Source organism: Cetorhinus maximus, chromosome 1 (assembly GCF_964194155.1).
Source record: "Cetorhinus maximus chromosome 1, sCetMax3.hap1.1, whole genome shotgun sequence".
Lineage (NCBI taxonomy): Eukaryota > Metazoa > Chordata > Chondrichthyes > Lamniformes > Cetorhinidae > Cetorhinus > Cetorhinus maximus.
Genome location: NC_135879.1, coordinates 178,371,978 through 178,396,989, shown reverse-complemented (window position 1 = coordinate 178,396,989; position 25,012 = coordinate 178,371,978). Strand labels below are relative to the sequence as shown.

Here is a 25,012-nt window from a genome sequence, read left to right as displayed (position 1 = left end):
CAGTTAGAGTGGAGTTTTAATACCTGGTGGGTTCTGATTTTTTTTTTGTGTGTGAATAAGCAGAAAAGAAGTTCATTTAATATGTTACAAAGTGAGAACAGCAGATATAATTTTTTCACTTTGCTCCTGGCCTATTATGGCTGTTTTATTTACAGTTCTGTTCCTGTATGCTAGATCCAAAATTCCAGCCTATTGAAATCTGCCACCCTGTAATTGTAACAAAAAGATAATAGGCATATTGTTTAACTATTTCTGTCTACATTATAATTACATTTTAAGCAGCATAATCAAATTGACTTTGATGGAAGACAGAAATGATGGTTTATTATTCAAAGACCTGTTGTACAATTTTCTGAGTACTCCTCTTCCTGAAGCAAGTCAGTTCTGACAGCTTAATTGTACTGGCCCTTTGAATTTCTGCTAGCAGTTGCCCAGCACAGTCAGTGCTTTCAGATAAAGTGTAGTGCTTTGGGCAGGAGGCAGACCTTAAGAGAAGAATTGACACCATCCATCCCACGATCAGGCAATATCAAGTTGACCATGGATAATGAGGTAGAAAATAGCCAGCTGTTGTATAAGCTCCATGTTGGGGAGGAAGAAAATAGCCCAAAATGCATCCTGCTGAGTGATATATTGAATTGGACAGCATTCACAGAGTTCATAGAGATATTGTAGATGTCAAGGTTGTATCTGAGTGCAACTCCAACTGATGGATTAGCTTCACAGCAATTGAAAGATTTTTCGAGAGTTTTTTGGGAGATGAGACTCTGAACAAATTCGAAATGTAGGTAATTCTTGTTTACTTGTGTGGAAAGAAGAAAGTAACAGGTATACCTTTGTTTAGTACACAAATCTTATGTAAACAAACAGCATGCTTTTCATTTTTATGTTAATTAGACATTGTTGTGAATTGATTACTATTCATATTACTTCATTCAGTTATATTTTTAGACAGAAGTTGATTACAGTGCAGAAAGATTTTAAAAAATGAGAAAACATTTAACTGACATTGGTCCTTAAAAATGTTGAATCGTTCAGGTGGTATTATTCAAAGCATTAAGAAAAATGGTTGCAATAAAACAGTCATGGTAATACGTAGCTAGCAGTGAATTGATAACTTTATCCAAAAAATTACTGTTGGCAATATTAGTTGGCAGATATTTAATATGCTTACATGACATTCCGATGTTTTCGTGTATAGTGTGGGCATTAAACTATTATTTTAAGTGGGTTCATACTTGTGACAAAGCAATGCCATATGGATACATTAAGAATTTAGTTGCTCATATTGCTAATAGCAATTTTGAAACTTTAATCTAATTTTATATATTAATTTTCAAAAATTGTATGGATGATTAAAGGAAACTAGTTTCTAAATGTAGGACAGAGAAACTACCAAATAACTCAGTATCTGAAAAGCATAACATCAGATCAGAAGAGTTTTAATCAAAGCATTGTAAATCATGTAAAGTTTCACAGTATTATTAATCAATACTGTCACTGCTATTGCAGAAATGAAAAATGCTTTATTTAGCCTATCTTCTATCACCGTCCTGTTGGTAGAGGGAAATCATTTTGAGGAAAATAGATGAATATTTGAATTCATCTGAATGTAGTCTTTCTTGAGAAGGAAATTTCACAATTTTGGGAGTACTTAAGGAAGTGGCCCTAGAAATAGTGGATGCATTGGTGGTCATCTTCTGAGATTCTACAGACTCTGGAACAGTTCCTAAGATTGGAGGGTAGCTAATGTAACCCCCCTATTTAAAAAGGGAAGCAGAAAGAAAACAGGGAATTATAGACAAGTCAGCCTGACGTCGGTAGTGGGGAAAATTCTAGAATCCATTATAAAAGATTTAATAGCTGAGCTCGTGGAAAACAGTGGCAGAATCGGACAGAGTCAGCATGGATTTACAAAAGGGAAATCATGCTTGACAAATCTACTGGAATTTTTCGAGAATGTAACTAGTAGAGTTGATGAGGGGGAGCCAGTGGACATGGTTTATTTGGACTTTCAGAAGGCTTTCGACAAAGTCCCACATAAGAGATTAGCGTGTAAAATTAAAGCGCATGGGATTGAGGGTAGTGTATTGAGATGGTTAGAAAACTGGTTGGCAGACAAGAAACAAATAGTAGGAATAAACGGGACTTTTTCCGAATGGCAGGCAGTGACTAGTGGGGTACTGCAGGGATCGGTGCTGGGACCCCAGTTATTCACAATATATATTAATGATTTAGATGAGGGAATTAAATGTAATATCTCCAGATTTGCAGATGACACAAAGCTGGGTGGGAGGGTGAGCTGTGAGGAGGATGCAGAGATGCTTCAGTATGATTTGGACAAACTGAGTGAGTGGGCAAATGCATGGCAGATGCAGTATAATGTGGATAACTGTGAGGTTATCCATTTTGGTAGCAAAAACAGGAAGGCAGATTATTACCTGAATGGCTATAAATTGAGGACTGAGATGAGGAGAAATTTCTTCACCCAGAGAGTGGTGAGCCTGTGGAATTTGTTACCACAGAAAGTAGTTGAGACCAAAACATTGTATGTTTTCAAGAAGTAGTTAGATATAGCTCTTGGGGCGAAGGGGATCAAAGGGTATGGGGAGAAAGCAGGAGCAGGCTATTGAGTTGGATGATCAGCCATGATCATAATGAATGGTGGAGCAGGCTCGAAGGGCCGAATGGCCTATTTCTGCTCCTAGTTTCTATGTTTCTACGTTAACATCAATATTCAGAGTATGCATACAAAGAATTCAAACTCAGGAGTCAAGAGTGGCAGAAATTCATCTTCAGGTAGAAGTGCAATAAGGGCAGTACCTCATCAACTTCAGTGGAGCTGAATATTGGGTGAGGCACATAGAAGGTGGCAGGTGCCATACTGCCTGTTTTGCGCTATCACCTAAAGTGAATTTCTATCCCAGGATGTCTCAAATTTGTAAGCTTAGTGGCTTTTCTTCACACTCCTGCAATTAATTAAAGTGAGGTTTTGCACTAATATATGATAAACTAACTTCAGCTTTGGGAATAATGTATGCTTTTCTCTTCTTCAGTTCTGTGGAATATAAAAATGCATTTCTAGGGCTGCCTGGTACCTCAGATAGTAAGTACAATGAGTTTGTAGTGTAGACACTAGAAGGGCATCAGATGCAAATCTCAGCTTATGCTAAGCTTATAAATTTCAACTGGCACATCATTTTGGGATACCTCAGTACTCTTGGGTTAGGGAAAGAAAAATTGGCTAAGCTTCCTGCGACTGCATATTGTTCAATGACTTCCTTTCCCCACTGCCTTTGCTGGAAAGTGAAGGTGTATGAACAACAATCGAAAATGGGATCTGATTAGGTTATGACACATTGACAGTTGAAAGCCTACTGAAACTCACTCTTGATCTGGGTGTGGATAATAGCCAATTGAATGAGTTAACAGAAGTTTACTGCTGCCTGTGAACTGTCCTCCAACAACAGTCAGCACTTTCAGGGAAGCAGGGGCAAAAGTGAAGGAATGATAAGTTTTATTCCCAGAAACCCTTGGGAGTACCATTAAACTCTAAAGTTTAATGAAGCAAATGAACACTGGGGAAAAAAATAATTTCCCCATCATCTGCTCCTTATCCCTTTTTTAAATGGTTCATGCCTGACCAAATTTTTTTCTATTTTATTTATCCTCTATAATTGATTATTTTAAAGAGAATTGACACTGTGAATGGCATTGTTCCTACAGTAAGGATTCATATTGAGAAAATAGGCAATGTGATTTCCCACAAGGTCAAGGCATGAACTCACCAAGATTTTCATTGGAACCTGGCAAAAATGGCAAAATATTTCCTAGGGACAGACAATGAATGATAAATCAACAAGGCCACCCCCAGGCAACTCCCGGAAGTTGGTTGCAATATTTCATCATTTACCTCATTTTCAAACCCTTCCATGTCTTTGACTCTCCCCACCTCCAACACATCCTCCAGTCTCACAACCCACCAAGGTCACTGTGCTCCTCTAGTTCTGACCTATTGTGTAACCCTGATTTTTATTGTTCCACCATTGGCAGCCAAGACCTTGAGCCGTTGTGATGAACAATGTATAATTTTTAAGTTGAATTTTTATATATATGTATTTTTGTGTTAAGGAATGTTGAGTGGTTCCAGTTTCACTTAGGTTTTGTATGAGCCTTGGTGCCTAGAAGTCTGGGTGGACCTGTAACTGAAAGGTTAGTCTTCTGGGTTTGTTTATATATGTACATTTTTAATAAAGTTTTACAACCCCTGAAGTCAAAGAGATAGGTTAAAAAGGGGTTAGCCATTTAGTGATCTTGGGGGAAACAAAATACAAATAGGAAAAAACTAGGTTGTTGCTTAACGACAATGGTCAACTGACACAGACGCAGAGAAAGACAGGGAAGAGTTCAGTGTGTGTCAGAGAGTGAAGTCAGGGGTTTTCAGCTCTCTGAGATAAGAAATACTACAAGGCTACTGGGAGACTGAGTGTAGGAAACTCGTGTTTGCTTTGCAGCTGGAGCAATAGTGAGTTTAAAGTGTGGTTTTAGGTGTCTTGGGGAGAGATACAAGTTGGGTGAGAAACATCAAGTGAATACTCAAGAATTCACCGAAAAAAATTGTTTGCATGTGTGTCAGTCCCAAGTAAGGAGCCTTTGTGTCAAGCTTGTGGTAACTCTTCACTGGTTTATGTGTCTGTAAAGATATTGCTGAGTAAAGAAATGTTGGGACATTGAATCATCATCTTATGTTTGTATTCAGATCTTTCCAACCTTTGTGTCCGGTGTAATATAGTTAATTTTTCTTGTTTTAATAAATATTTTATTCTTCGTGTTAAAAGTTCAATAGCAGACTCCTGTGAATTTGTTCTGCCAATAGTGGAACAATAAAAATCAGGAATACACTTTCTTCCATGGTTTCAAAGAAAAATAAAGATCTAACAAGCCAGGTTTCACTCTGGGATCTGACTTGTCCAGTATGAACATCAGCTGGGATCTTGAAACCCTAAACTCTGAAATTCCCTTCCTGAACCTCTCTACTTCGCTCTCTTTTTTTCAATGGCTTCTTGAAACCTACCTCTTTGACTCAGCTTTTGATCACTTGCCCTAATATTGCTACGTGGTTTAATGTCAAATTTTGTTTGATAACGCCCCTGTGAAGCGCCTTTGGATGATTTACTACATTAAAGGTACTATATAAATGCAAGTTGTTGATGTGGCATGTGGGGCTTAGAAAAGGGGAGAAAATTTAAATTAGGAAGATGGATATTTGTAATAACTCATCATATAACTGAAACAATTGACCTCAGTATTTAGGGATGCAGTGTTATGATCCAGAAAGCCTGTTCGTGGACATAACTGAAGGCAATCTTGACACACTTTATAGGGATTTGTATGCACAGTTACAGATGACATGCAAGTACCTCCTAACCCAACAACCACAGTTCGAGCCTATGTTAATTTATAAGGAGCACAAGTGAAAGCCCAGTTAATGCCCATAACCTGCCTGCAATTAACCACAATTAATATGCAATTAACATACTGGCAGGACCATCCTATGTTTATTGCCCCACTTTGGTTGCCCTGAAAAGGTAGTGATTGGCACCTCCTTAATATTTGTCCCGTCACCTCAGAGGGCATTAAGAATCAACTATACCTTGTAGATTAGATTCATATTTAGACCAGACCAAACAGGACTGGCAGGCCCCCTTTAAAGAATGATGTAATGAACTAGTTGATTTTTCTTCAAACAACGTGAAGGGTTGAGTCATATTTTTCTGGCTCTAGCCCACAAATTATCTCATGAATAATTTATTATGTCATTATGAAATTATTTCATCACTTTCTTTGGTGACGTTTGATTTGCAGCATTAGGTTACTAGTCTACTTCCAAAACAACTACTCTGTATAATTTAGTGCAAGGTTACTAACCATATGAACATACGCATTAGGTCACTCGGCCCCTCGAGCTTGCTCCACCATTCAAAAGCATCATGGCTGATCTGATTGTAACCTCCCATCTACCCCCAATAACCTTTCACTCCCTTGCTTATCTACCTACCTCTGTCTTGAAAATATTCAAAGACTCTGCTTCTACTGCCTTTTGAGGAAGTGAGTTCTACAGACTCACGACCCTCTGAAAGAAAGATCCCCTCATCTCTGTCTTAAATGAGTGACCCCCTTATTTAAAACAGTGACCCCTGGTTCAAATTCTCCCACAAGAGGAAACATCCTCTCCACATCAACCCTGTCAAGACCCCTCAGGACCTTATATGTTTCAATCAAGTCGCCTCTTACTCTGCTAAAGTCCAGTGGATACAAGCCAAGCCTGTCCAACCTTACCTCATGAGACAATCTGCCCATTCCAGGTATTAGTCTAGTAAACCTTTTCTGAACTGCTTTTAACACACTTACACCCTTAAATGAGGAGACCAATACTGTACACAGCACTCCAGATGTGGTCTCATCAATGCCCTGTACAACTGAAGCATAGCTTCCCCACTTTTGCATTAAATTCCCCTCACAATAAACAATAGCATTCTATTAGCTTTCCTAATTACTTGTTGTACCTGCATACTAGCCTTTTGTGATTCATGCACTAGGATACCCAGATCCCTCTGAATCCCAGAGCTCTGCAATCTCTCTCCATTTAAATAATATGCTTCTTTTTTGTTCTTCCTGCTAAAATGGACAATTTCACATGTGCCCACATTATACTCCATTTGCCAGATCTTTGCCCACTCACTTAACCTATCAATGTCCCTTTGTAACTAGAATATAAAAGCAGGGATGTGATGCTGAGGCTTTATAAGGCTCTGGTCAGACCACATTTAGAATATTGTGAGCAATTTTGGGCCTTGTATCTCAGGAAGGATGTTCTGGCCCTGGAGAGGGTCCAGAGGAGGTTCACGAGAACGATCCCAGGAATGAAAGGCTTAACATATGAGGAACGTTTGAGGACTCTGGGTCTATACTCGATGGAGTTTAGAAGGATGAGGGGGGATCTGATTGAAACTTACAGAATACTGAAAGGCCTGGATAGAGTGGACATGGGGAAGATGTTTCCATTAGTAGGAGAGACTAGGACCCGAAGGCACAGCCTCAAAGTAAAGGGAAGACCTTTTAGAACAGAGATGAGGAGAAACTTCTTTAGCCAGAGAGTGGTGAATCTATGGAATTCATTGCCACAGAAGACTGTGGAGGCCAGGTCATTGAGTGTATTTAAGACCGAGATAGATAGGTTCTTGATTGGTAAGGAAATCAAAGGTTACGGGGAGAAGGCGGGAGAATGGGGTTGAGAAACTTAGCAGCCATGATTGAATGGCGGAGCAGACTCGATGGGCTGATTGGCCTAATTTCTGCTCCTATGTCTTATGGCCTTATGGTCTTATGGAAATGAAAACAAAAAATGTTGGAAAAACTCAGCAGGTCTGTGGAGAGAGAGAGACAGAGATAACATTTTGAGTCTGTATGATACCAACAGGGGAGGTGAAGGGAAGATGTATTTGGTGGTGGCATCATGCTGGAGTTGGCAGAAATGGTGGAGGAAACTCCAGCCAACTCCAGCTTGATGCCACCACCAAATACATCTTCCCTTCACCCCCCCATCAGCATTCCATAGGGATCGTTTCCTCCAGGACACCCTGGTCCACTTCTCCATCCCCCCAACACCTCAACCCCCTCCCACGGCACCTTCCCATGCAATCAAAGAAGGTGCAACACCTGCCCTTTTACTTCCCCCCCTCCTCACCGTCCAAAGGCCCAAACACTCCTTTCAAGTAAAGCAGCGCTTCACTTGCTCTTCTCTCAATTTAGTCTACTGCATTCGCTGCTCCCAATGCAATCTCCTCTACATTGGAGAGACCAAACGCAGACTGGGTGACCGCTTTGCAGAACACCTCCGGTCAGTCCGCAAGCATGACCCAGACCTTCATGTTGCTTGCCATTTCAACACAGCACCCTGCTCTCATGCCCACATGTCTGTCCTTGGCCTGCTGCATTGTTCCAGTGAAGCTCAATGCAAACTGGAGGAACAGCACCTCATCTTCCGATTAGGCACTTCACAGCCTTCCGGACTTGACATTGAGTTCAACAACTTCAGACCATGAACTCTCTCCTCCATCCCCACCCCACTTTAGCATCCCCCTTTTTTCCATATTCATTTTTATTTTTTCAATTTTTATTATTTTTTCCCCCACTTATTTTCATTATTATTATCTTTAAAATTTATTTCCATTTTCATTCATTGTTTTATCCCCAGCTTTTAGCCTATTTTCGATCTTTCTTCCCGCCACCGTCTCCTCCCCCCACCCAACCCCGACTTGGGCCATCTGTCACTTTCCAGAGTGCTTACCCTGGTCTGGCCATTATCACATTTTGCTTTCTTAATGTCACCATTAGCACCTCATTTAGCCAGTACCACCACCATTCACAACTCCTTGACCTTTTGTTTATGACATCTTTTGCCTTCTCTCCTTTGCCTCCACCTATTGCTGGCCTTCTATCCAGCTTCAGTGGTTCCATCCCCCTTAATCAGTAGATATTTCACCATATCTCTACCTCCCTTTAGATCTGAAGAAGAGTTATATGGACTCGAAATGTTATCTCTGTCTCTCTCTCCACAGATGCTGTCAAACCTGCTGAGTTTTTCCAGCATTTTTTGTTTTCGTTTCAGATTTCCAGCATCCACAGTATTTTGCCTTTATTTTAACGTCCCTTTGCAGTCTCCACATGTCCTCTTCACAACTTACTTGCCAACCTATCATTGTGTCATCAGCATATTTAGCAACCATACCTTCGGTCCTTTCATCCAAGTCATTATATAAATTGTAAAAAGTTGAGGTTCCAGCACTGATCCCTGTGGCACACCACTTGTTTCATCCCACCAACCAGGAAAGATCCATTTATGCCTACTCTCTGTTTCCTGTTAGATAACCAATCTTCTATCCTTGCCAATATGTGCCTACACCATGAGCTTTTATTTTCCACAATAACCTTTGATGTGGTACCTTATCAAATGCGTTGGGAATAAAGAGAAGGGATTCTAGCATTGTCAGTTTCAAATCTGCCCAAATTTAATAGCCTACAGGACCATGTTGATTATTGGTGCACATTTAGAATAATATGATTTGTTTGATATGCTTCAAATTATTCCATTACTGCTTATTTCATCATTAATCTCTCTTCCTTTTGCTTTCTTCCCTTTCCTATCTTCATTTTTTCTCTCTTCCTCCCCACATTTTTTGCTTCCCTTCATTAAACTCATCTTTGCCCAACTATTCCCTCTTGGCCTTTTCTCTTTCTTCCTATTCTTTCTCTTAACTATATTTCTCTTATCCTCCTCCACCTCCTCCATCTCCTCCCTGCTTCCTCCACCTACTCACTTGCTTGCATGCCATCTTGATCTTTTGTGCATGCTGACTTCCTTCCTATCTTTCTTCCCCTTACTATCTTCTTCTTCCTCCAGCTCTTACTTTCCTTACTCTCTTTTTTTCTGTCTATGTTTCTCTCTTCTTTCCTATCATTATTTCACAGCAGATACAACAGAAGCTCCCAATAGTTGTAGTTTATCATATTGTTACCATCAAAGAAGCAACTATATAGAATTATGGAGCATTGCACTGTCAGGATTTAATCAGTTTATGCTTGGGACTTGTAGCTCGTGATGGATCTATTATAGACCAATCATATTTCATACAGTTCAAGGAGGAGATTACTTTGGCCAATCAGATATACTCAATAACATTTTTCTGAATGTGAGTTTGAGATATCTAACCTCTCAAGTCCATCATTAAATTTAAATCTGCACTTGCTTAATATACCTAGCAGCACAGGAGCAATATATTTGCTTAAGCCCACAGTAAGGGGTAGGTTGGCCATAGCATGAATATCACTAGTCTATGTTACTTTACTTTATGATTTAGCAGATGAAGGGGATTTTACAGAGGACCTTTACTGTGTTACCTTTAAAAAAGCTCTAACTAATTTTGTAAGGGATAATCAAGGTGCTAAATATTTACCACTCCCAGTTTTTGTGCCCTACATTCGCTTCTGAAAACTCCATGTAAATGCTTCAAATCACAAATGACTTTGATTTATACTGTAGAATATATTTAGACTTTAGACAGTTCATAAATTTTTACGTATAAATTAAAATACCTTGAATTCCACAACCGATTTAATCAAATGTAACAAACTTTAGAAATATTCAATTTACATATTTGTTAGTTGTAGCCTGTAGGCCACCAACTAGTGGGAAGGATGTAGAGGGACAAATTTAGAAGGAAATTACAGAGGTGCAAAAAATATAGAATAGTTATAATGGGTGACTTTAATTACCCAAATCTGGGATAGTAGTAGTGTAAAGGGCAGTGAGGGGCAAGAGTTCCTAGAGTGTGTTCAGGAGAATTTTCTACATCTGTATGCTTCCAGTCCAATGAGAAAGGAAGCGCTGTTAGATCTGGTTCTTGGGAATGAAGTGGGCCAAGTGGATCAAGTGTCAGCAGGAGAACATTTAGGGAACAGTGATCATTGTGTGATAAGGTTTAGACTGGCTAAGGAAGAGGACAAAGGACAATCCAGAGTAGGAATAGTTAATTGAGGGAAAGCCAACTTCAGTGGAGTCAGAACAGATTTGGGCCGAATAAATTGGGGTCGAAGGTTGGCCGGAAAAACAGTAGCTGAACAATGGGCTACTTTGAAAGAAAGAGTTCGGGCACAGTCAAGGCATGTTCCCTCGAAAGGGAAAGGTAGGGCAAACAAGTCCTGAACTCCCTGGATGACAAAAGAGGTAGAAATTAAGATAAAGAAGAAAAAGTAAGCTTATGACAGATGTCAGATAAAAAATACAATTGAGAACCAAGCTGAATATAGAATGTTCAGAGGGGAGGTGAAAAAGCAAATAAGAAAAGCAAAGGCTGAGTGACAGGAAACAGCGAGTAGTGGTTAATGGATGTTTTTCAGGCTGGAGGAAGGTTTGTAGGGGAGTTCCCCAGGGGTCAGTGTTGAGACCTTTTCTCTTCCTGATGTATATTAATGACCTAGATCTTGGTGTATAGGGCACAATTTCAAAATTTGCATATGATGCGAAACTTGGAAGTATCATTAGCTGTGAAGAGGATAGTGTAGAATTTCAGTAGGGTATTGACAAGTTAGTGGAATGGGTGGAAAGGCAGCAGATGGAGTTTAATGCAGAGAAATGTGAAGTGATTTATTTTGGTAGGAAGAACATGGAGAGACAATATAAAACAAATGGTACAATTCCATAGTGGGTGCAGAAGTAGAGGGACCTGGGTGTATATGTGCATAAGTCATTGAAGGTGCAGGACAGGTTTGAGAGAGCGGTTAATAAAGCATACAGTATCGAGGCTTTATTAGTGGGGACAGCGAGTACAAGAGTAAAGAGGTTACATTGAACTTGTGTAAGACACTAGTTCGGCCTCAGCTGGAGTATTGCGTCCAGTTCTGGGGGCCACACTTTAGGAGGGATGTAAATGTATTGGAGAGTGCATAAAAGATTCATGAGAATTGCTCCAGTGATGAGGAACTTCAGTTATGAAGATAGATTGGAGAAGTTAGGGCTCTTTTCCTTGGAGAAAAGAAGGCTGAGAAGAGATTTGGTAGAGGTATTCAAAATCATGAGGGATCTGAACAGAGTAGATAGGGAGAAACTTTTCCCACTCGTGAATGGATCAAGAATGAGAGAGCACGGATTTAAAGCAATTGCCAAAAGAAGCAAAAGCTTTATGAGAAAAAATCTTTTTCACGCAGAGAATGGTTAAGGTCTTGTTATACTGCATGAGAGTGTGATGGAAGCAGGTTCACTTGAAATAATTCAAGAGGGAATTAGACTATTATCTGAAAAGGAAATATGTGCAGGGTTATGGGGAGAAGGTAGGAGAATGGCATTGTGAATTGCTCATTCAGAGTGGCAGGCACAATGGGCTGAATTAGCTCTTTCTGCACTGTAACTATTCTGTGACTGTGATTTTATCTATTTTTCATTTTTCCTAAGTGGTGTGCAAGTTATTTTTATTGTGTGAAGTTAATCTCCCTAGAGGTTCTTCTAAGTGAAATGAAATTCAAAAAGTGAGAAATTTAGTATGTTACATAGGAACAGATGGTCGACAAAATTAACATTTTGAATATTTGTTTTTAATACGCTGTGAGAGAGGCTCAGAGCTGGCTGCTAGTCAGCACACGGCTGGATTCAGGATGAGTTTGCGCTGCTGGCATTTCATCAGTACATAGTTGGAGTAGAAATTATTACTGATTTGAAAGTTGGTAACCTAGGTCATTAATGGAGACTTAGACTGTGATGATTAGAAATGAGGACTTGGAAGGTAAATTTCTTTTAATTTTTCCAACAAGCAACCATAATAAATGCTCAAAGCACTTTTAACACCCATCATACTCATTTACCAGAAGCTATTTATAATGTGTTTAAAAGGAACAAATAGATTTTGTTCTGTGGAAAGTATCTGTTTACTTATCAGTACAGCGTTTAATTATTTTCTGAATTAAATGATTTATGAATAGGACTATTTGAAAGAAACTGAGTTAATATTTAGTGCTGTATTATGAGCGAATTGAATTAACTTGTAAGAATCAAACTGCCATACTTTGGATAATAATGTATTTCTTTTCATAATCTAACTGTAAAAATATGTACTTTTAATTGAAAATATCCCAAATCAGAAAAAATGGTATTCCTTTTAAAAAATTTTGCTCCCTCATTCCTCCACTTTTATAGTTTTTTGGATAACTGCTATACCTTCACAACCCTAGTTAACTGGTTTCACTTAATTGCAGTGACAGATACAAACACATCTGTTGTGGCCCCAGATGTTATTTAAAATATGGGATCAAGCTGAAATTTGATTGGGTTGCCTTGTCCATTTTACACTATGGCAGGGTAGCAAAAGTATCGCTGTATTTCAGATTAAACCCTCTCTGCACTGATCCCCAAATGGTAAGCTTTCTTTATAGGAATAGTTAACATATTTCAAGAAGTTTGCAGGTTGGTAAGATACATGTTTATTATCCAGGACACAATGTACTCATTGTTTGTATTATTGTCTTCATGAATTGTTGAATGTATGACTTTGCTGTTTCCATCATGCTGTTTTATGCCTGTGTGGAAGTGTGCATTGTATTTCTAACCATTCTCCAGCAAATGCACAAAGGCAAAAGGTTGGGGATGTTCAGGGCACGAAATTCAATTGTGTAGCAACACTTCCAGCAGCACTATGGTGGCATACCTCCATCATAGAATCACGGGAGGTGCCTCTGGCGTCAGCCGACTGGAGTATCACCCATGTGTGTTCCACTGTGTGCACCTGAAGTTGTTGAAAGGACAAAATCATAATGTCACAGACGCTAACGCGTTGATGCAATACATGAATACTAAAATTGGCCAACAAATGTGCAGGGTACATCTTCCTCCTTCACTCCTGTAACATCAAGCGTCAGCAAGCAAAATGGGCCCTGTTCTGGAGCTATTGAAAGAGCTAATCAACATGCTGCAACTGAGGTGCTTTTGATTTACTTGTGCTCAGGCAAAATTGGTGGAAGCACTGCGGCGTGTTGCTTGAGGAGTTTGAAGTTTCTGCTGACCACAGAAGGGCTGAGAGAAAATGACATCGCTTTGCATAGGTATGAGGGCAGTAGTTACAGTGCCACTTGCTCTGCAGTTTGAGCAGGATAGGTAGAGAAGGGTATCTCTGAAAAGATGGAAGAGAAGGAGGGGTCTCTTTAGAAGGTGAAACCCTGAGAGGGCCTTCCTGGAGCACCAGCCCTCCTTTAGAACGAACTGTGAGCAGTGCCTCAGGAGGCTTTGCTTTATAAAGCAGCTGGTGACAGAGTTGTGTCACCTCCTTCATGAAGACCTGGATCCTCAAATCAAGGCAAGGATGGCTGATGGCTATCCCAGTGCCTGGTAAGATCAATATCACCCTTTGTTCTTCGCAAATAGTTCCTTCGAGGCACCAGTTGGGGACATTAGCAACATGTCACATTTTGCTGTCCACAGAAGTATCCAGGAGGCAATCCACTGGGGGAGAGGAGACTTCATCCTCTTTTCCCTGAGGGGGGTTGAACAGAATCAGAGGGCATGTGGGTTCGCCAGAATAATGGGCTTCTCGATGGTACAGAGCATCAACAACTACACACACGTGGTTCTACAGGCCCCCACATCAACGGAGAGTGATACAGCAACCACAATGGCTACACTCAGTCATTTTGCAATTGATTTACGACCTCACCAAGGAACTATCTCAGTGAATGCCCACTGACCTGGAAGCACACATGATGCCTTCATCCTTCTACAGTCTGCACTATCCTCTGTCTTCAGGCCTCGAAGACAGACAACAGGTGAGCTGCTCGAAGGTGAGATATCCTTCCCACATGTGGCTCATGACTCCTCCTTCCTCTATCCCACCATGTGAGGCCAGAGGGCCCTCGATGAGAGCTATAGAGCCACACATAACACTGTGGAGCAAGCCATTGGTCTGCTAGGATTTTGTTGCCTAGATCAGACGGGGATCACTGCAGTATAAGCATTGTGTCCTCCACAATCTCGTAATTATCAGGGCCCAGCCACTATCTTTGGGATCCAGAGGCTACCTCAGAAGGCGAAAGTGAGGAAGAGAGGAGATCACATGCACCGGCCGCAACTGTTCAGAGCGAGAGAGACTGGGGGGGTGGGCCTTCACTGCTGTTGAAAGGAACTTCCTCCGCCCCTTTAAAATACATCCCGTTTCAGACTCCCCATTACAAAGACCCCTTGGCATTGCTCACTTAATAAAGGCCAGCAGCAGCAATAACCTTCATACAACATTTTTCAGCAATATATCAATAAAACAGAAAAAAACTCCAAAAATAATCTCACCCCTGTGCATTCCCTTAGTACCTTTCTTGCAGGTGCCCTTGCCAGGCCTAGTGCTCCGAAACAATGCTATCCCAATGACTGCAGCACGGCTGATGATAGGCTGCTGTCTTTCACTGATGCAGACACAGATGATCTTGGAGGACCTATTTGAGTAGTTCTGGGCCTGGAGGGCAGCAGCCATTGATTTCATGCCCATTGTTCGTGCTCCCACTCCCTTTTAAGGGTAAAACTGGAGGGCTTTTTGCCCCTTGCTGGAAATATTGCCTCCTTTCTGGCTTTAACCTCTTTGTCTCCAGAGTGGTGTCACTAAATCTGGGAGCCCTCTCCTTCCCTGAGTGTGACATGGCTCCTGTGTTAGAGGGCAAATCCAGCAACCTGCCGTGCATTGATGCAACTTGTCTTCTATAGGGACTGTGTCTTTAAGTAGCAAAGGCTGCCAGAATGCTACTTGGCCCCCTGGTGTGTGCAGAGGGTACCTGCACAGACATGGACATTGGGGCTGCCGGGGGCCACAACTTTTCATGCCACCATTGTGGAAGTGAGGTGGTTAGACAAATTTTATGTTTTGCCCATCTTGTTTCAAACTGATGAGGGCACGAGATTCCTGCACCCAAAAGCTGAGGTGATTTTGGATTTTGTGCCCTGGAAATCTCTCTACATTTATTGTTAACTGTAATTTTTTAAAAATTTATTCATGGGATGTGGGCATCACTGGCTAGGCATCCCTAATTGTCCTTGTTCAGAGGGCATTTAAGAGCATTTGCTGTGGGTCTGGAGTCACATGTAGGCCAGACCAGGTAAGAACAGCAGATTTCCTTCCTATCTAAAAGACATTAGTGAACCAGATGGGTTTTTAAGACAATTGGCAATGGTCTTGTGGGTCATCATTAGGCTTTTAATTCCAGACTTGTATTGAATTCAAATTTCACCTTCTGCCAGATTTGAACCCAGGTACCCTGAGCATTACCCTAAGTCCCTGGAATACTAGTCCAGTGATAATACCACTATGCCACTACCTCACCCTTGGGTAATTGGTTAGCAGACACATTATAGAATAATGACCTCCATGCTCTACTTATAAACATGGTGTACAATGTTTTATTGATAAGAAATATACAGATTAGAAGGAAAAAATTAGTATGTTGTGATTGCTGTTCAATATAAATGTAAGGCTAAGACCCTAAAGTAAGAAAAAACACAAAACCATCCGCTTCTTTGTTGGCCTGAGGAACAAGTGCAGAAAATGTTATTTTGTTCAGTTGCCCAAAAACTGCCAACATCCTTCTGTTGAAATTGAAACAGATATGTTCGTGTGTAGCCTCAAGCCAGACAATCAGAAAGCTATGAATTCCACCTGCGAAAGAGCTGATTCCAATTTACTTCACAGAAAAAGTGACTTGACTGAAATAGATTGGTGCAAGAATGAACAGAATGGAAGTGATTGTCCGAAAGACCAAGATGCAGTCAAACAAAATGGGACTGATCTTCAGAATATAGAGTTGACAGATCTGTCATGGGTCAATAATTTTCAAAGTCTTTGCAATAAAGACCTGGCTGAAAGCCTAAGTAATGACAATGTGTTAACTTATATTATGGTTCAGAACAACAAAGATGAACCTGGTGCTACTTATAGCTCTCCCTTACAGAATGAGTACACTTCACACCAGCCAGAGGGTATTGTTGAACTTATATTTAAGGAATTACAGGGACTTAATCGAATACAAGAAGAAATTGCAGATTTACGGAGACATTTGATTTCATTAAGAGGATCTGCAGATGAAGTGTCCAGTTGTTTAGATGCAATGTTCGAGACAATAGAATGGTTGCGGGATGGATTGCAGACATCGAGTGGTTTGTGTGAACTAGACAGAAATACAAACATCCAAGATGACTTGCTATTGTACTTCTACAATATTCCTGAAGAAGCAAATGAAAACACAGAAGATACAATTAATAATCATTTGTTAAAACATTATTATTTTGATGGCATTAAACAGCTGCTGCATATCAAGGAGGCTTATCGATTGGATTTAATGAGAAATGTGAGAGAAGAGCCAAGACCCATTGTGGTAGCTTGTGCTAGTCCTGAATACTGGGATCTTATTTGTGCAAAATGTCATCAGTTGCAAAGCATGGGGATTGAAATTTCCACTTACGCACCTTCTACAAAATACTGTCCTAATTCACTGACTTCAATGAAACCATCCAGAGAGACAGATTTGAAAGAGCACATGAATGAAACCTTCTGCATTTGTGAAAACACACTTAATGGAATAGAAAGTAGCTCAGAAGTTGAATTATCTTTCAAAATTAGAAAGACTGAAGAAATTAAAATGGTAAGAAACTTGGCCAATAGAGAAAAAAGTTATCCTGACAAATCAGTTGAAGAATATGAATTGACACTTGCAGCAAATGTTGATGGGTTTTCTGATGCTTGTGTAACAAATCAGATTGTAGATATCAACTACTTACCTAGGATAGGTGCTTCAGAAACTTCTGGATGCTTTGTTGGCTTTATAGAATATCATGAAATGTCTTCAGAAGATTTGACTGTCTTGGAGCAAAGCTGCCCTTGTAAGTGCCAAAATTGCACAGAAGAGGGCTATTACATACATCAGAAGAAAGAACATTATTTTAAAATGAGCTCTGAAAATCAAACAGTGGACCCGTTCTTGGATAAATACCTTGTATCTACTAACCAAGTACCTGAATTGCCCAATGGTGAGGTGCATGGCTACATTGAAACTTTGCAAAGTAATGCAGATATAAGTTTATTGAGTACAGTATATACAGGAGAAAAGAACTTGAGCAATAACATCTCATTGTCATGTAGTGGAGGAGATGGATTGGTGAGCAACTTTAATGATGAGATGTTTGAAAATGATCACGTTGGTTATGAGGAATGGAGCCATTTTTCAGAGCAAAGTTTTGACAAAATGGGAACATTTGGAGATCATGACCAAGGAAACATTAATTCAACAGATGTGAAATTTAACTTGAAAAAGTTAGGGAGAAGGATCTTGGATTTTAAATCTGCCCTGAAGGAAGCTTTTACAGGATTAGACAATACAAATTCACAGAATCATGAGGATTTGCTCAATTTCAACTCCTCTGACTTTAACACCTGGAATCCAGCAGCAAGTAATAATAGCATAAAATCCTACAGAAAGAAATATCTGGAAAGAGAAAACGGAAATGGCAGTAAAGACCTATTCAAGGACTCTGCAAAAGAAGAACATAACAGGTTGATAGATGAAGCCGGTGCAGATCACAAGTTACCCTTAGTTGATGGTTGCTTTACTTGTAGCCAACATGAAGTACTCGACTGTTCACTACAGAGCTGGTTAACTTGCAAGACTAAAAATTCTTCTGAAGATCAAGTGCTGTTGTCATTTTGTGGAGGACCAGAAATAAATGGCAACCGAGAGAAGGTATTTTTACGATCACATACGTTTGAACACAGAACCAGTATGCAACAGACAGTGTGCAGGGATAAAGAACACTTGAATAAATGCCTGCATAATTTCAGAAATGTCCTTGAGGAGAGACAACAAAGAGCCTTAAAAACAATGGAGCATAATGCCAACCAATGGTACGGTGATCGACAAAAAGCACGAGAACCAGGTACATATTAAAAATGTACATGTTAGCAATGAATTATATCAGCTTGTGTTCATTATGATCCTTAAACTGATTAGTTTTTTAGCTAGAAATTGGAACTTTACAGCTAAATATTAAAGGATTACTAGTTAGAGATTTCAATACAAGTATAACTGAGACCAATGACCAAAAATACACCATTTTACACCTACACAATTATCATATATAAGTGTACTTTGACTGTACAACTTTAGAATTACTGCAAAATGAGTCACAATCTTATTTAACTCTGGAGACAGCCATTGTAAAATTCCTCAAAGGAAGCAGTTTTGTATTTTTTCTAACCCCAATGCAGCATAAAATTGGGTTTAAAAAGTGCGTAGGGTGACCACTCAACATCCTGGGCGTTCTTTAAACCTAGCTGAAGGTGCAAAATGTTTGTAGATTGCAGGCGCATCCACCAGTACACTGCAAAGAAAGAAACTGCGCATGCATGTAACCATACATGCCTGAAGTTCTCTGTTGGACACCAAAGCTGTAATTTGCAAAGCCATTTGCAAATGATCAACTAAAATGTCTTGAAGACTCAGGTAAAGATAGCAAATAGTTATGGCATCTTTGCTTCATTGATGACAAAATATTTGCTCCATGATTTGTACAAAATCCATTTGGTTTCAGCAACTTTACAACGATAGTTACTAGTAGAGATAGCATTTTGTACCTAAAAAGGTGAATTGTCTTCTATGGCATTGCAGTGTTATCACAAAACTTTCAATTAAATATAATGGAGGGCGTGTGACATTTAGCACCATTATCTACTTGAGCATAACGTATATCTTGCCTTTCCAGATTTGGGTTTTATTTGAATAATGTTAAAAATTGGTGAGGTAGGGATAATTGAAGGAATGAATTGGAGTATCACACAAGGACTGTAATGCACAAGGAGTGCAATGTACAACAATAAAATGCTGGCTTAATGGTAATGTTTACCTCCAGTGCATGGATACCTGAAATGATAAGCAAGCTCTGGATTTCCAGCGAAACCTGCACAAACAATGGGCCAAATCTTCCATGGAGTGGCAATCACTGTCAGGTTGCCACTCTACTCCTATTTTCCTACCTTAATCTGTAGCTCCACATTTCTTGCCTGGACCTCTGACCTGGGCCTGCTGAGAAATGTGGAGTGTAAGCTGCTCTAGGAGTCCTTCAGTGCAGTGCAGGATCGACAGAGGAATCAAAGCCACGTCCCCATTTTTACAGCACCAGGCAGAGGATAATTGCCCAATGGAAGTTGAAACTTCCCAGGCAATTTCTGTGAAGTCCTTGCTTGGGGACTTCTGAGGGGTGCCCCAGCGAATCCTCTGGGATATGACCCTTTGGGGAACAGAAGATGTTTTCCCTTTCTCTTTGTTAAAGTTTTTGTCAAAGCATGAGTGAAGTTGGTGTCATGTAAATCACCCAACAAAAAATATCCTTAATGCTTAATAGTTTAAAAAATCTACTTTTTCCTCTTTGATTTTTTTTTTTATCTGTCCATGGAATGTGGACATTGCTGACAAGGCCAGCATTTTTGCCCAACCCTAACTGCCCTTGAGAAAGAAAGCCACCGTAGTCCCAGAGGACCATAGGCTGCTCTCTCATTAGAGAGAGACAACTGGTGGTGAGTTTAACCTGAGGGTCACCACACCTCAGGCGAGAGACGAGGTTGAGAAGGCGGGGCCTTCTTGAACTGCTGCAGTCTGTGTGATGAAGGTATTCCCACAGTGCTGTTAGGTCAGGAATTCCAGGATATTGACAAAGCAATGGTAAAGGAACATCAATGTATATCCAAGTAAGGGAAACTTGCAGGTTCTCATACATTTACTGCCCTTGTTCTCATAGGTCAAGCTTGTCCAACCCTCGGCTTGTGGGCTGCATTGCAGCCCATGAAGCCCCTCTATGTGGCCCCTGGATCAATTAGCAAAAATACCAGTAAGATGGGCCAGTGAGTTAGAAGCTTCCTGCAGGCGAATGCTCCCCCAATTGCAATCTGTTTCTCTCTCACTTTTGCTGCTAGTGAGCCTATCAGCAGCAAACATGGGAGAAAACCAGAACTGCGATTGGAGGAGCAGCGAACACTGGGAACTGCAAGTGAAGATAGAAAGACTCCAGACTGCGCGGGGCCTCCACTCACCATGCTTTCCTGCGGCTCCGGCCGCTGGTCCCCGGCTCCAGCCTCTTTCCCCTGGCTCTGGCCGTGTCCCTCCCGGCTCCGTCCATGTCCCCCCCTGCACCAGTCATGTCCCTCCTGGCTCTCCCCCCATTTCCCTGGCTCTTGGCGCTCCTCTTGGTGCAGGTGCCACTCGCCTCAGGCCTCACTGCAGGTCTCTCCTTTGCTTTCATTGCACCTATCCAATACCCACCACTACCCCAGCACCCTCAGCCGGGTTAGTAAGTGTCTGTGAGGATGAGTGAGCGAGTGAGGATGGATGGGTGAGTGATTGAGTTTGTGTGAGGGTGGGTAAACTCACCCACCTTGAGAGGATGGGTGAATGAGAGAAAGAGAGAGAGAGAGAGAGAGAGGCGGATGTGTGGGGGAGAGAGAGAGGTGGGTGTGTGAGTGAGAGAAGTGGATGTGTGAGTGAGAGAGAGAGGTGGGAGTGTGAGAGAGAGAGAGAGAGAGAGGTAGGTGTGTGAGTGTGAGAGAGAAAGAGAGATGGGTGTGTGAGAGAGAGAGGTGGGTGTGTGTGTGTGAGAGAGAGAGAGAGAGGTGGGTGTGTGAGAGAGGGGGGTGTGTGTATGTATGTGGGAGGGGTGTGTGTGAGAGAGAGAGAGGAGTGTGTCTGTGTGCGAGAGAGAGAGAGAGATGGATGTGTGTGTGTGTGTGTTTGTGTATGTGAGAGAGAGAGGGCTGTGTGTGCGTGAGAGAGGGCTGTGTGTGCGTGAGAGAGAGAGGGCTGTGTGTGCGTGAGAGAGAGAGGGGTGTGTATGAGAGAGGTGTATGTGAGAGAGAGGGGTGTGTGTGAGAGAGAGAGAGGGGTGTGTGTGAGAGGGGTGTGTGTGAGAGGGGTGTGTGTGAGAGAGAGGGGTGTGTATGTGAGAGAGAGGGGAGCGTGTGTGTGAGAGGGAGAGAGGGGGTTGATTGTGCATGTGCGTGTGTGTGAGAGAGAGAGAAAGAGGTGGAGGGCCAAATGACCTGTGCCCCTGTGCTGTGTCATTCTATGATTCTGCGTATGGAGGGGTTAGATTATGATGAACAATTACACAAATTAGATATGTTCTCAGTAGAAAAAAGATGCTGAAGTGATTTTGCTGTTTTTAGGATTCTAAAATGACTAGATTAATAAGACCATCATGGACCCTTTCACCTTGTCCAGAATAGTAGAGCCAGAGAACATGACCTTTGCTTGAAGGGAATAAATTCAAACTAATCTGCATTGAGGGTCAGAAAATAACATTTTGGGACACAGTATACAAGTAATTTGAGAAATGGCATGGGGCAAATGTAGCATGCTTGGGTGCGACATGTGACTGTGGATTTATGGGGCATTATCTTCTGGTCGGCGAGTGGGGGGGGCGGGGCCCACTCACCGACGTGTAAAATGACGTGGGGTCACCCCGTGTTATTTAGATTTTCAGTTTGGCGGGTGTGCAGCTGGCTCGGCTGCGCGCCCACCGAACTGTCAACAGCCACTTAAGCCCTTTAAAAATGTAATTAAACCAATTAATGGACCTGCCCATCCAACCGTAAGGTTGGCGGGCAGGCAAAGAGCCCAGGCGGCCTTCAGGAAAAACATGAAACCTCACACACAGGTGGGATGAGGTTTCATGAAGGATTTAAAATGTGCACAAAATGTTTAAATATAAGAAATTGACATGTCCAAGCTCATGTGACAGTGTCACATGAGGGGACATGTCAGGAATATTTTTTCCCTTCCACAAAATTTTTAAAACTTCCACCGATATCCCTGAGGCGGCACTTTGCCTCAGGGAGATCTGTGTGCTCTTTCGTACGCATGCGCGAAAGAGTGCCCTCCCGGCTCAGGGAATTCCCTCCCGCCTGCAGAGGGAGTGCACAGCACTTCTGAGCGGACATCATGCTGGGTGGGCCTTAATTGGCCCGCCCATGTAAAATGGCGACGCACCCCCGACTGGGGGCGCTGATCGGGAACACACCTGCCTGCGCCCACTCCCGCACATCCCCCCCGATGGGGGGGAAGTGTTGCCCATGGTTCCCAAACATTCACTATTGGAGGTTTTCCTCACTTTGTTTTAGTTATAGACTAATTGGTGTAGAATGATTACTATGATTTACCAACAATTCCATTATTGTATCATGAGGCAACCAGGATTATCAAAGGTTAACTAAATGGACCTTGGCCTAATAGCTAATGAGATTGGATGTTAAATGTATATTGTCACAAGTGAGCATAGAATGGCAGCACAATTCTTTCCCCAATTTGCAACCCAATATTTAAGGTTTAGCCTTGTAAAGTTTTGGAATGTGAAAACAGATAATTTAATATGACAGAACAGATCTTAACTTGTGGTCAGGCTAAACAACATTGTCAGCACAATGTGGTAGGCGTGTAGCAACCTGGTAAACGTGTGTGTATGCACATAGTGGTGGTATTATTGCCCACTGATCAAAATTAGAAAATCAAAGCTTAAATTAATTCAACTGAGCAATTACCTAGATATCAATGCTTCATTTATAGCAAAAACTTTTAAAAATTTATGTGGCAGCATAAATGTTCCACCATTCCAATGATCTGTCATAGAGTCGGTTGACATGAGTTTTTATTCCCTAGTCCTTATGTGGTGGATAGTCTTTTAAGAGGGAGGTATGAACAAGAAACTGGGTATTACTTACTGTGAGTAGGAGAAGTTCGAGAGGGAGTTATCCCCAGATTATACATCAAACTGGCTGAATACAGGCCAGCATTGATAGCAGAAACCTCGAGCTGTTTTATTTCTGCTGTGTGGAAGAAAACACGAAAAAAGCACATCCAAAAAAAGGATAAAATGTTCCTTGCATCACAATTTTGTGAATTTTTGACTGTTATGTCTGTGCACACTAACAATATTTTCCTTTTTTATTTTGCAGAAGGGTGTACAGCAGAGCTGCAGGTTATAATATCTCTAATTACTGAATTTCTGCAACTAAGGATCCATATATTATACATAATATCTATAGACAGAATATCTGTTTATATATTATGTATAATATATATAAAATAGCTTACATAACATATCTATATATTGTACGTAATGATCATCTTGTTCTGACTACAACCTCATGTTTTTGTCATCACATTGCTAGTTAACATCATTTCATTTAATCGTGGAGAAGTGTGGTTTTTTTAAAATTGCATAATTCAGAGTTATGAAAAGCCTGCTCAATATTGATTGAACTCACAGAAAATGCAGGTTTTGTTCATTTCTACAAACACTTAGATAAGTGATTGATACCTATAAACGCTCTAAATTAAAACTGTTTCTTGTAAAAGCCGTTAGCTAATTTTACTTTTGAAGCTCAATGTGTTTGTCACGCACAGTGTGTAGTGAGAATTATTTTTTTCTATAAGCTAGAAAAAGTTGTTCTCTCTGCACCAGTTATTACTGAAGGAATTAATTGCTGTACTGGGGGATAGGAACAACAGTTTACACGCACAAAACCTGGACCCACAAATGACCCCTCAGCCTTACGATACAGATGAATCTGAAAATCAATGCTAAAGGGAGTGCAGGTGCTGAGGGAGCTGGGGGTATATGTGCAAAAAATGTGAAGGTGGCAGGAGAGGTTGAAAAGGTGATTAGTAAGGCATGTGGAATCTTGGGAAAATTGAGACGCAAGTACCAAAACAAAGAAGTCCTGCTGAATACGGGTTTTGCCTCAAGTGGAGAATTGTGTCCAGCTCTGGGCACTGCACTTCAGAAAAGATGTGAAGGAATTAGAGAGGGTGCAGAAAAGATTTTCAAGAATGGTTCCAGGGATGAGGAACTCCAGTTATTTAGATAGATTGGAGAAGGTGGGGATGTTCTCCTTAAAGAAGGTCGAGAGAAAATTAATAGAAGTGCTCATAATCATAAGAGGCCTGGACAGATTAGATAGGGAGAAACTGTTCCCATGACGAAAGGATCAAGAAGCAGAGGGCACCAAATTAAGGGGAATAGCAAAATAACTAAAGGTGACTTAAGGAATATGTGGTGAGGGGTTAGGATCTGGATTCACTGCCTTACATCGTGGCTTTCAGAAGGATATTGGACAATTACCTGAAGAAAAAAATTTGCAGGGCTATGGGGCAAGGCAGAGAAGTGAGACTAGCTGAGTTGCTCTTGCAGAGGACTGGCACGGACACAATGAGCTTAATGGCAACTTTCTGTACTGTGAACCATTCTGTGATTCTATCAAAAGAAGGTATAATGCAGAAATTCCTAACTTGTGCGTCATGTAAAGGATTGAGCTCCAAATTTCAAAATTGATTATTAAAGAAACAGCTTTCAATTTCTAGGAAAGAATGGGGTGTAGTCAAAATGTCTAAACAG

General features: G+C 41.0%; 2 protein-coding genes across 4 annotated transcripts in view; both read left to right on the top strand.

The window, feature by feature from the left end:
- Window positions 1–25,012, top strand: part of unc13bb (unc-13 homolog Bb (C. elegans)) — a 754,941-nt gene that overhangs the window by 529,479 nt on the left and 200,450 nt on the right. The gene's annotated exons all lie outside the window — the stretch shown is intronic.
- Window positions 657–18,659, top strand: LOC144685626 (uncharacterized). The gene is made up of 2 exons (XM_078550345.1): window positions 657–784; window positions 16,187–18,659. The coding sequence occupies exon 2, from the start codon at window positions 16,189–16,191 to the stop codon at window positions 18,517–18,519; it is 2,331 nt and encodes a 776-aa protein (XP_078406471.1). The 5' UTR covers window positions 657–784; window positions 16,187–16,188; the 3' UTR covers window positions 18,520–18,659.